Source organism: Sardina pilchardus, chromosome 11 (assembly GCF_963854185.1).
Source record: "Sardina pilchardus chromosome 11, fSarPil1.1, whole genome shotgun sequence".
Taxonomy (NCBI): Eukaryota; Metazoa; Chordata; class Actinopteri; order Clupeiformes; family Clupeidae; genus Sardina; species Sardina pilchardus.
This window is the reverse complement of record NC_085004.1, coordinates 21,151,092-21,163,417: the sequence shown is the minus strand read 5'-3', so window position 1 is coordinate 21,163,417 and position 12,326 is coordinate 21,151,092. Positions and strand designations below refer to the sequence as shown.

At 43.2% G+C, this 12,326-nt stretch overlaps 1 protein-coding gene across 1 annotated transcript; it reads left to right on the top strand.

Annotated features, from left to right (window-relative positions):
• Positions 1-3,727: 3,727 nt before the first annotated feature.
• hp (haptoglobin) lies at positions 3,728-8,008 on the top strand. The gene is made up of 5 exons (XM_062549297.1): positions 3,728-3,818; positions 5,125-5,335; positions 5,533-5,612; positions 6,463-6,734; positions 7,334-8,008. The coding sequence occupies exons 1-5, from the start codon at positions 3,749-3,751 to the stop codon at positions 7,883-7,885; spliced, it is 1,185 nt and encodes a 394-aa protein (XP_062405281.1). The 5' UTR covers positions 3,728-3,748; the 3' UTR covers positions 7,886-8,008.
• The last annotated feature ends 4,318 nt before the right edge of the window (positions 8,009-12,326 follow it).

Sequence of the window (12,326 nt, the reverse complement as noted above, 5' to 3'; positions counted from 1 at the left end):
CTTGAGGAGCTGTATCAAAGCGTTTTAAAACAAAGCACGAGGAATCATATCTGTGCAGTATATGCCAGGAGCAATGCTTCACATCTCTGCCTCGCTCGCACATCACACATCTGTGTGTGTGTTGGTGTATGTGTGTGTGTGTGTGTGTGTGTGTGTGTGTGTGTGCGTGCGTGCGTGTGTGTGTGTGTGTGTGTGTGTGTGTGTGTGGGAAGTGGAGGCAGCAGTTCGCCCATCTGGCACATCTATGATCGGTATGCACCAGAGCTCCATCCCAGCCTCTCACATCTATGATAGGCATACACTAGCTAAAGCTCCATCCCAGCCTCTCACATCACTCTAAGCTTCTGCAGCTCATTATGACACAATGAAGAACTGCCTGCACAGCGCCAACGGAATTTTTATAGGATTTTTCCCCCTTCTTTTAAATCAGTCAGAAACAGGCGCTCCGTGCCAGTTGTGTAATGTGCTTATGGGTAACTTGTGCCTGTGGGAATACCAATGAGTTGAGTGCCAGTGCGTGGAAGTTAGGGAGTGACACACATGAGGGCTGTGGGGTCTGCCATGATGTCGACATCAGACCCAGCATCTCTGTTTTAGGTGTCTCTGTGTGAGATTTTTACCGCAAAACAACGGCTTCAAATTCATTTTGATGCTACACTGTCAAATATGAAGAAAGATCTCACTGATTTAAATCATGATTGCAGAGTGAATAACACCGTGCTCTAAATAAATACAGAACTCCAGCAAATCAAATCTTATTTTGACAAAACAATTTGACATACTCATATGTATATTGTCAAATATGTTTTACTTTCGTTTCAAATTACAGTAACACAATGCAGATTTTTACCGTAAAACAACGACTTCAAATTCATTTTGATGCTACACTGTATTACAATATGGAGAAAGCAGTCTCTGTGATACGGGAATCACGCAATGACAACAGGCAGTGAGATCAACATTTGCTCATTTGTTGACACATTGCATGGCGCAACGTAGATCAGTTGAGTCATTTGTGTGGCATCCTATTTCACAGCTACAGAAACATGACAGAGGCTGGTTTGGTTTTAAATGAGAGTTTGTCGTCTATGAGCTTTACAAATTTCATGGAAGTGGTGTCACAACAAATTCACGTGGGCCCACTGAAAACCTCATTGTCTGTGCACTGACCCATTGGTGCTTGTGTGTAACATGGTGTTTAATTAATATTAGCTTGTCTGGATTGGTATTACCCCATTGCATTGCACATTGTGTGTAATACAAATAAGAGCCCATTGTGTGACATCAAATTACTTGTAATTAACTCTAATATTAAATGAAATGTTGTGTCGTTATGTAAGAATCACCAAAGCGTTTAAAGTCCCTCGACGCCAGAAGGTCAAAGAAACCCTTCTGAACTAGAGGACAGACAATTCATTACTCTAGCCTGTGTCTCCTGTTGCGAATGTTAAAATAAAACATGCAGGTTTTGTAACACTGGGGCATACAATTCTTTCATAAGGGAATGAAGTCATTTGACTATATAACACACTCAACCTATTTATGATCCAGCAGGTTTTTTTTTTTTTTTTTTTTTAAACTGATCTAGTTTAGATGGAAGAAAAATTAAGAAATGGGAGACTAGATAAAAGCCTAAATGACATCACTAATGTCATTAGTGGTGTTCATCATTGTGCGAAACTGTGATTCACTCTCATCAGCATGCTATTTCATAAAAATAGACTCGCTCGACTCAGCCATCATTTGATTTATTGTATGGTGTTTCGTGAGGTCAATGAAACAAGTCACATTTGAGGTTTCTTTTGTAACATCTTTTAATAGTGTATTTAGCGTTGACCACATCACTATGTCTGCGTCTGCATGTTTGCATGTGTATGTGTGTGTGTGTGTGTGTGAGTGTGAGTGTGCGTGCTCACGCATGTGTGTGCGTGTGTGTGAGCGTACGTGCATGCGCTTGTGCGCGCACGTTGTGTATCTGTTGTGTTTGTGTGTACAAGAAACAGGGAGCAGAACATTTCATTCAAGCCTGCGGTCATTTGCCTAAACAGACATCGGGCCTTGGGGACATGAGGTGTTGGTGTGTTTTTGTGTGCGAGAATGTGACACAGACCGACGATGACGTTCTCGCCCGGGCCCGGGCCTTACGTAACGCGCCGCCGGACGGACAGCTGGGAGGCACCGGTAGCATTGTTCCGTCCTGTCCTGGACTCCCCTCGCCAGATGCCCACCGCCCACCACTCTCATCCCTATGAATGAGCCCCATCTGAGCCGCAGCCTGCCGGCCGGCCGCACTGCAGCCTGACACACTTTCTGAGTGGACATCAACACCTTGCATTAATGAACAGCTCCACATAAGCTCCTTCAATACGTCCACTGATGAATAGATGATTCACAGGCACCAAGGCCAGTCGGAGCGCCATTACTGTAAGATGCACTCTGTTCAGTGATATTGACCAGAGACAAGGTAAAACACTCACACTGTAAGTGGTAGAAGGTGGTGTAGCAGCCCTGGATCCCTGGTTAATATGCCAGTAGGGTATTGAGTGGACTGTTTAAAACATATCTCTCACTGAGAGGTACTTATCAGGCTGAAATGTGGGGCAGGAGACCTGCAAATAGATCCACAACATTGCATAATGACAGGGATGAATTGGAATTATGGCATATGGTTATTGATTATGTTTTGGCCAAGGATGAAGCTTATGTCACAAGAGAGTGATCAATACATAAGATGAAACAAAATGTGCCTCTCTGTGAAGACACTCTAGCTCTCAAAAGATCTTTTTTTCTCTATTTAACCTGAGGCCTATCTCTGTCTGTCATTCATGCCTCTGTATCTATGGACAAGGGCATGTGTGCAGCTGTCCAGCCCTGTAGATATAGGTCGTCATCAAAGCTTTCCATTGACTGATTTTTGCACTACAATCATACCATGTCCCAAGAGATTTAATCTGTGTGCATGCATGGTGTCCTGGATCCAGTCCTACTGTATGTCGTCAAGTAGGCCTCAAAATTCTGCAGAGGAACTGTTACACTGTACATTAACATTTTGCTATTATGGTTACATAACATATTTAATTGGAATTGTGATTCAAAATGTTAATCAATGTCAAGTGTCAAGGATCTTTGCCAAATGCAATGGTAGCCAGCAAGTAATTTAGAAAACAGGATTTCTTGTCAGCTTCTTCTGGGCAATAGAGAGAGTGGGCCTCAGTCCAGTGTAGGGAAACAGTCTCTTCTTGCTGAGACTGATGATGCCACATATTCTTTTTTAACACAGAAAAGTCACACTCTTTTGTATGAATCTGTGAGGGTAGATGAGACAGCCGTCTGACAACCACCTGTTCAGTTCACAAGCTGTTGCAAGTCTGTAGTGTCTTGGGTAAAAGCAGCTGTTGAGTCTCAGTCACGTGTAGGATGCATAGGATGCAAGCAAAAATGGAACAGCAGTGTTCTTACTGTTCAGGAGAGAAATCCTTTCCACTTCCTTTTATGTACACAAAGTCAGACACATGTCGACTCACAGAAAGAAGACATGCAGTGCTTTAGGGCAGACTGACAGTCTGACTACTCAAAAAAGATAAAAGATATGGGGACCTTTTTTCGGGTGTGGGAGGTGGGGGGGCTTTTAAGCCTTTATTGAGAATTGTGAAGAGAGTGACAGGAAGTGAGTAGAAGAGAAAGCTGCGGGATCAGGGAAATGACCTCAACGACTCAAACCTGGATCCCTGTGGGCATTTGGGCCTGAATGGACGCTCAAGCCAGTGGCTTCACAGCACCCCCAATACAGGGGTCTTTTGAAGTACTGAAGGTACAAGGTAATGTCACTTACTTACGTGATGTATAAAGTATCTGTACTTTACTTGAGTATGGAAAGGGTCTAGGCTACTGTTTCCAACTCTGCACTGTGGTGTAGTGGTCCTCTTTGCAACTCTCGTGAGTATTCCATAGTGTAAGGCATGCCCATTGACTAGAAGGAAGATTGAGACTGGATCAACATTTTGTACAAGGCAAAAAGAGAGGAAAATGTGATATGAAAGATGGGTGAGACATTGCCTTCAGGAACAAACACACTATTTCCTTTTCAATTACTTGCTGTCTGTTTGCTTGTAAGGACATTATGTAACATTATGTAATTGAATCAATCCCACCATATCTGCTTTTGGAGAGTCATTTAGTGTTGGGAAACTTCACAGTACTGCAGGCGTCAGGGTTGGATGTCCACTGTAAATGAGGGTGAGTTTGGTAAATAAATGATTTTATAAATAAACTAGAGGAGCACTGCGAGAGCGCAGACCTCCGCCAAGCGCCTCCTGGATGCAACCGGTGATCCGGGTCACTCCAAAAATCGTTAATCGTTTCTTCCTTTGGTCATTTCAGACCTTTCCTGAAAATTCCATCGAAATCGTTTTTTGAGTTATATTGCTAACAAACAAACAAACAAACAGATAAACAAACAGACAGACAGACAAACCCCAATGAAAACATAACCTCCTTGGCGTAGGTAATGATGCGTCTATTTTTTTTTATCTGTGGTCAATCTAAAAAGATAATCAGTCTTTGACTTTAAATTCAGCAACATTGTATCGCCTGCTATTGTGTAGTAGTTCATCACTTGGGCTTCAGGTCTGTCTTGAGCCAAGCCATGTTCCCAGCTCTTGGGTTTTACGGGAAGGGTAAACAGAGTCAAACAGGAATTCAGGACATTTTGAGCCAACTTAGTGGTGTTGCGCAAGCTTGGGATTTTCGGTTTGTTTTTCATCACAAACATGACCTTTTCTACTTGTGTTTGGCTCTTGTCTACTTGTCAGACGATGTAATTCAAACCCTGTTTAGACAAAAATTCTTCTGATTGCCAAATCAGCAGTTCTCATATTTGATTGACTTCTGTTCATTACATATTTGTTTTGACAGTACATTATTTAGGAGTTTCTCCAAATCTACCTCTGCAGCATCATGGCTCAAATCACTATATAAGACTTCAGATATCACATATAAGACTTCAGCATAACATTTCCCAAACATGTACAGTTACCTCGGGCGGTGTGTGTGTTGCAATCCTTCCCTCCCTTCGTTCCTCCTGTTCTTCCATCTTCCCACTGACGTCTCCCTCCTCTCTGGCAGGCACCGAGACCGGAGCAGATCCTGACCCTGGACTTGGCAACAGCGCACAGACTTTTTCTGGACGGCAACAGTCGGGGAATTCCTCCCTCCAAAAGAGTCAACAGCCAGTTAGTATAAAAATGACACAAGCTGCACACATTGACAATAATCCCACTGACGGTGAAGGGAAGAAGCCACTCTATACCCTCTGCAAAACCTCTATTATGATGCGGTTTGTATAATATTTAAACCATTTCTCTTAGCAAAATCATTGCAACTGTCACTGGTTAATGTTCTTTGCAAAGTCTCTTATAATAAATGACTAAAATCAGCAGAGTTTCTAATAATGTCAGACAGTTGCCCTGTGCTAACATCTGCTACATGTGTGTGTGTGAAACCCTCTCTGATCCTTTCACTTCTGTCCTACAGGCTCTCAGTCGGAGCTCTCCTGGCTCTAGTGGCCTGTCTGCCACACACAGGCGCTCAGCATGAGGACTCAGAGGTCTCAGGTAGGCAACGTTTGTGTCACCGACAATTTTGGTCGACTGAGTGGAGACTCCTTTGTCAAGGCAAGCAAGAGATGAGAACACACAAAGCAGCTAAATAAGGTTTTGAAAAGCCAGAGAGAAGTAGGGAAGTCTCCATTTGCTATTAGGTCTGACATGTCATGCACAGTATGGCTACATGAAGAATTTTTTGATAATGGTTCATTATTACTGTTGCCGTTATGTAACGCCCTTTTTGCAACAGTGTTTGTGGCTCTGGAAAACCTGTGTGTGCTACAGCTAATGCTAACTTCGTTGTGTTTGGGCTGTAGTCTTGAAAGGGCTCAGCACCAGTCAGCCAGAAAGCTTGACCTTTCCTAAAACCGATTTATTGGGTCTGCAGAAAATGTGCAAAATGATTAAAAGCATTTAGGAAAGCCTTCATTGTCAGCCAGTGTGCTCTATTGATCCTCAAGGGATGTTCATTATCATCCCAGGCTCTGCGGATGATAAAACAAACTAATCGGACAGTATCTTGCCTAAGCCTAGGGTTTTAATTTTGAACGTTTTAATTTTCCACATGCACGATCATCAAAGATCCTTAAAGATTCATTAAAGATCTCAAATAACCAAAACAACTAATCTGATTCCCTCATATATAAAAAAAAAACTGTTACAAATTACACAATGTGCTCTTCCCTGTGTACCTTAATATAATCATACCCAACATTATTCCTTATTCCACACAATGACGTTTGTGAAAATCTGCAAGTATTTTTTTCATATCCTGTTGGGTCATGTAGAATGAAAGATCTATTAGCAATGGCGAAGTGATTCATTTACATGAATTACGCATCTGATTATTTGTCAACAGCTCATCGGCGGCCGAGGAGAATGATTGGGGGCCTCTTGGCAGATAGTGTTCCTTGGCATGTGATGGTGTATCTGGGCGAAGGGGTGTTTGATGGCGGATTCGCTGGCGGTGCTCTCATCTCAGACCGCTGGGTGCTGACAGCGGGAAGGAACCTCTTCATCAGAAGGAGTCGAGACGCCACTCAAGGAAAACAGCCCCTCATCCCCAAGATCTACATGGGGATCACTAATCGTGCCAATGCTGATGCTTCCACTGAGGCGGCAGTCGACAAGGTAAGTCAAGAACCCTCCTGGAACACAGCAAACAACATATTTGTTGGTTTGGTGGACATTCTGCTGCAATGATCTAGACACACACATACACACATACACAGACACAAACACACACACATGCACATACTGTGAAGAATTGAGTGTTTCTACCTGGAATCAGCTCTGGCTGCTGAAACAGAAGTCAGATAGAAGCAGCAAACAAAGTATTTTAGAGTGTGAGGACATAATTGATTTCACTGAGGACGGAGAGGAACCTGCACTCCTTAGGTTATACTGCAGTTACTGTTATTTCACAACAACAATCTATGAGCGAGAGAAAACTGTGCAACCAATTTATTAGTTGAAAAGGATTATACTATTACTTATCGAAAGAGAGTATATTATGCCTTAATATAAATGGATTTATTTATTTATATTTATTAAACAGGATTTATTTGTTTTCACCAAGCCATTACCTTCTTAATGTGACCTGGCTTCATCCAGGATCAGTTTACTGTATTCATACTTTGAAGACTAATAATGACTGACGTTTCATCCAGCTTCAACAACAATCATAGGCCCCCAGAACACACTCACAATGGCCATGTTCTTCCCCGCAGGTATTCTTACACCCAGGCTTTCAAAACACATCAGACTGGGACAACGACCTGGCCTTGATCCGGCTGAAAAGTCCTGTCACTTTCAGTCAGTCAGTGATGCCCATCCCTCTCCCTGAGCGGGGGGATGACCTGGAGGAGACGCCGGGAACCCTGGGCCTTGTCGCCGGCTGGGGCTGGGGCAGGGACTTCGTCCAGTCCAAGTTCCTCAAGTTCCTCAAGCTGCCCGTGGTCTCCTGCCAGTCCGATGACCAGGTCATGTCCGGCACCCCGGTGGTGGACGACAACATGCTCTGCACCGGCCCAGGAGAGTACGAGGCCAACGTGTGCTTCTGGGACGCAGGTAGCGCTCTGCCGGTCCTGAGCCCAGGACACAACAGGGTTTACGCAGCCGGGATCCTGTCTTACGATAAGGGCTGCAATGTGAAGAGCTACGCCGTTTACACAAAGATATCCCCCTACCTGCCATGGATCCATGAGGTCATGAGGGGTGATAAAGACTATGCCTCCCAACGCTTCTCTGCCCTGGCCCGCATGTTTTCCAGGAAGTTTTAGCCTGTGTGTCATCCCCCCGACATTGTCTGACATATCATTCTTTAGTAATGTTTTCTATGCTATGTCTATACCTTGTGCAATGCAACTTCATGCAAATACAGTGTTTTCTCTGCTTCCTCCAAATTTGTGGTCTCTTGTCTCTTGTCATTTACTTGTTTAATTTTGGAATAATTGGTTGGGAGTAGCTGGCCGTGATAAGGAATTTTTTTGTGACATTTTAGAGAATGCCACAGGCATGGGTGAAATGAGTTGTTCATATCTCATTGAATAGATTAAATGAAGATACGCAGATAGGCCTACAACAGCTTGGCTCTGATAACACATGTGCACAAAATAATTACCTTCTATTGCGCACAGCACAACAGAGGAATACTTCCAAAGTGGTTAAAATCTCAAGCAAGGACACAATTGCTAAGGCAGAAATCCATGCATATGTATCAAAAAGCATACATATGTATCGCTGACTCTTATAGGTTTAACACATCCATTGTGAATCTGTTGGTGAAACATCCATCGATCCATTTTTCATATTTTAAATAGCTTGTGTGTCATCTGTTTAATTAGCTGATCCACTGATTTTGTGCATAAAATTGGTCTTTGTGGCACTGGTACCCTGATGAATTCTCAACATCAATTTTCATTACATCAGTTCACTGACTGATTGCTGAGTGGCAATCTATCATCTCATCTATAGTGGCAACCCACATTTTACTCATGCAGGAGAGTCTGGATAGCATACTCATCAGTCAATAAGCATGACACTACAGCAGTAACACCAGACTCTTTTCATAGTGATTTGTCATTAGAGATTGGGTACAAAGATGAAATACTTCATCTTGACCATAAAAGAACACACCAACTTTTGGCGATATTAGCTTATTTGCCATCGACCAGAGTTAGACAAGAGGAAACATAACCTTCTCTTCTCTCTGTGAGTAATAACAGAGGTCTGAGACCATTAGCCTAGCGTAGCATAACTGAAAGTGGATTAGACCAGTTAGCCTATAGCTAAACGAGAGCTATATGCTAACATGTTCCTTAAATCAGTGAATACATACCAGCCATTTTTGCACAGTTTTACTTAAATCAAACCCGGCCTGTCTTTGGCAATAAAGCAATTGTATTCTGTAAAACCTATTTCTTAATGATTTTACTAGCAAGCAGTGGCTTCATTTGTTCTCAGTACTCTGTGGATTGGTTTCTGGAATGGCAAAGGAATTTCAATGGAGTTTGGGGAGGAAAAAAACAGCAGTCACCCTCCCTTAGCCTACATCTAAACCAATGCAACTGGTGCACGTTGCAACCCATCCAGGGGGTAACCAAGTGTGGCCAGAGCAGAGGGAGCTAACGCTGCACTTCAGCTTCGTTTTGAAAACACACCAGATGCCATTTGATCACACATCACAACTACCCCCATAAGTTGGATGAGCACCCACCTCATCAATGGATCAGGGGCTTTCACACTGGACAGCACAACGCTAATTTGCCGAACTTTCACACTGCTCGGTCCAGGGTTTCATACTGGGTGCAGGATATTGGGGGTCGTTTTTACCCTGCGAATATCCCTATCCTGAAGCTTATTGTCGCCTCCGTCGCAGTGTAAATCCAGGCCAGGCGGTCAATGTGTTGACTCTCATGTGAGATGGGCGGAGATGTCGATGACACTACAATATGTCCAACCCACCACTGGAGATTTAAAATCTGACTGATCAAATGCAACAATAACAGAGAGAGCACATTATGACATTTAAATCCACAATCACAAAGCTTCCGGTCATTTATAACGCTGACTGTATAATGCTATCAGTTGCCATAGGCTGTCTTCCAGCAGCATTAAACTCTCATCTTCAGGGAAATTTGCTTTTAGTGTTCATATGATACAAACATAAGCATAATGTCCTTTAATGTTGACAGACATGCATATTTGCAGTTTATCTGGTCCGACACCTCGTTCTCAAGGGCAAGTAATGACATTGTAATAACCCCGAGTGCTATGGCTACTGAATAGTGCTTCCATAGCTCAGTGCAATGAGTGGGATTCATAATATTGGTTCTCCTGTTTGTTGGCTTTATGGATTAGACAGAGAAGCAAACAAATGCATTAATGATTTGACTTTCATTTTGATTCTTATCATGTTTATATAGGCTAATCATAGTTTATATTTACCTTTTCACACGACTGTAAAAGAAAACTGTTTGTATTCATCTGTAAATCAGTGTGAAGAGAATGACAGGGACAGGGAATGAGAGGAACATGACAATGAAGACAAATGTATTCGAGACAATAATGTCTTCATGTGAGTGCAACACTGTGTGTTTTGTGTTTGTATCTTTGTATGTGTGTGTGTGTGTGTGTGTGTGTGTGTGCGTGTGGTGTGTATTTTTCTTTTTTGGTTGATCTGTGTCTATATGGCCACAAGTTTTAGATCAAGCCTAATAAGGGGTTGTACAAAAGTACTCTCTCTCAGCTTGAAATATTTATGTGGCTGTCAAAAGTCATAACAGTCCAGGCTGTCTGCGTCCACACTCCTATACCTGTGTGTGCCGGTGAGCGGGTAGAATTACATAAGCTCTCTTCTTTCCAGAGAAACAGAGAGAGTGAGTGAGAAAGAGAGAGAGAGAGGAGAGAGACAGAGAGAGAGAGAGACAGAGAGCGAGAGAGAGAGATGCCGGATGAAGGCAGCCTTGATTTGCTTTGGATCCCAAGAGGGCCTGGCTGGCTACGGAGTTGCATTTTTAGTCCTGCTCTCAAGCATGTCCACCACTGCTGTACTGTACCTCCTGACCTTTTAAAAGACTGGACCCTACGCTCTCTGATTTTTTGGCACCGACCGTCTGAAAGGAATGTTCCGGTGTGTTTTGGTTGGATTAGTGTCATGGAGGATCATCAATGTTGTTCATACAGGGGCTGGTAATACATCTCAGCCCACCTAAAACTAAACAGTTCTTGGGTGCAAGCCTCTGCCAGCCCCCAGTCAATAATTTAAAACAATGTTCACACGGCTGTTTCAATTATGCTGTGGACACAACCCATAAGCTTACCACGTGGCCTCCTGTCACCAGTATCTAAAGGCTGGTGTCTTCAACATCTGACATGATGCACAAGTGCTGCCTTGCACATACATAATGGCTTTTGATATAAGCTATGCAAATGTGTGTCTTTATGCTTCAGTGAGCTTAAGTTATCAGGCTCAGCACTCACACAGAGTCAGCCCTGTCAGAGAGAGAGAGAGTTTTTTTTTTTCTTGTGGCTACATCACTTAATTAAGTCGCTCTTCAGTCTCTCATGGAGCAACTTTAACAAGCTCACTGAAAGCTCAGGGCTGTCTTTGTGTCTGGACAGAAATGTGATGTGGTATGAATTCACCTTCACTTGTTGATGGGCTTAAAAAAAACCCCACTACTCTTTGCAGGAGTGAAAGCCATCTTCATTTTGCAGTTTGCTATGGATGGCAGGAGGTGAATGGAATTTGTGCACTCTAACATATGGTTGAGGATGATGTGTACTGTATGTGTAAAAACTATACTATTGTATTCACTGGGAAAAGGATTCTGCTGCGCAGTAGGGGGCTTTGATGATGGGACTAATACAGTATGTACTGTACCAGTGTGTCACACACTACAATTAAGACGTTTGCAAAACATAAGCAATGTGACGCCTGTGCTGTATGTGGCAAGCTGCCTGTATTCAGCATGAAATAATGAGTCATAAAAAACGAATTACCCTAGAAAGTGACATGTGTTTGTTTTCAGGAACCAGGATAAAGAACTGTGACTGACTGATCTGAGCTGATGCTCTGTACATCCGAATGGTCTGTGTGTGTGTGCGTGTGTGTGGCATGTTGCATTAGGAGTGGTCTCCCAGAGACGGCATGAGTGTGGACGTGCAGTTGCCATGGGTTAAGTAAACAGAGCCAGACCCTTGGCGTTGGAGCGACAACAAATGCATGAGAAGACTGTTAGCAGAAGCACCGACTCAAGGCCACAGCCCGCCGCTCTCCTTTCCATCACCCTCCTCCTTTTTCGAGGTACCCCAGCCTCAGGAATGAACTATTTCAGTGAATGAGTCATCTACGGTAGCTCCTCTTCTGACAATTCTCCAGACACCGACTACGGCCTCTGAAAAGAGAAACCAGACAAAGAGCACGTGGCGGCTTGGATGAAAATGTCTTAGATGCATATCAATCTACTGACAGTAATCTTAATTAATGACGTTTTTATTCCCATCTAGGATGAACACCCATGCCCCCACAATTGCCTCTAAGTCACATTACATCAATGAAGAAGCTGGCATGGGTATGTCTTGTGATTCACCCCAAAGGCAAATCAGTAACCCCAGAAAAAGAAGAAGAAGAAAAAAAGAAAACATGCAGTGCCAGCTGTCCAGGTCTGTCTGTGGCTGAAAAGTAAATTAAGCTGTGGTCTTTATGGACGGATGCAG

Excerpts from the sequence above, each read along its gene's own strand:
- hp (XM_062549297.1), top strand. The coding sequence starts at position 3,749 with ATGGACGCTCAAGCCAGTGGCTTCACAGCACCCCCAATACAGGGGTCT. Across the intron at positions 3,819-5,124 it reads TGAAGTACTGAAGGTACAAG|GCACCGAGACCGGAGCAGAT; the intron begins GTAATGTCACTT and ends CCTCTCTGGCAG. Across the intron at positions 5,336-5,532 it reads AAAACCTCTATTATGATGCG|GCTCTCAGTCGGAGCTCTCC; the intron begins GTTTGTATAATA and ends TCTGTCCTACAG.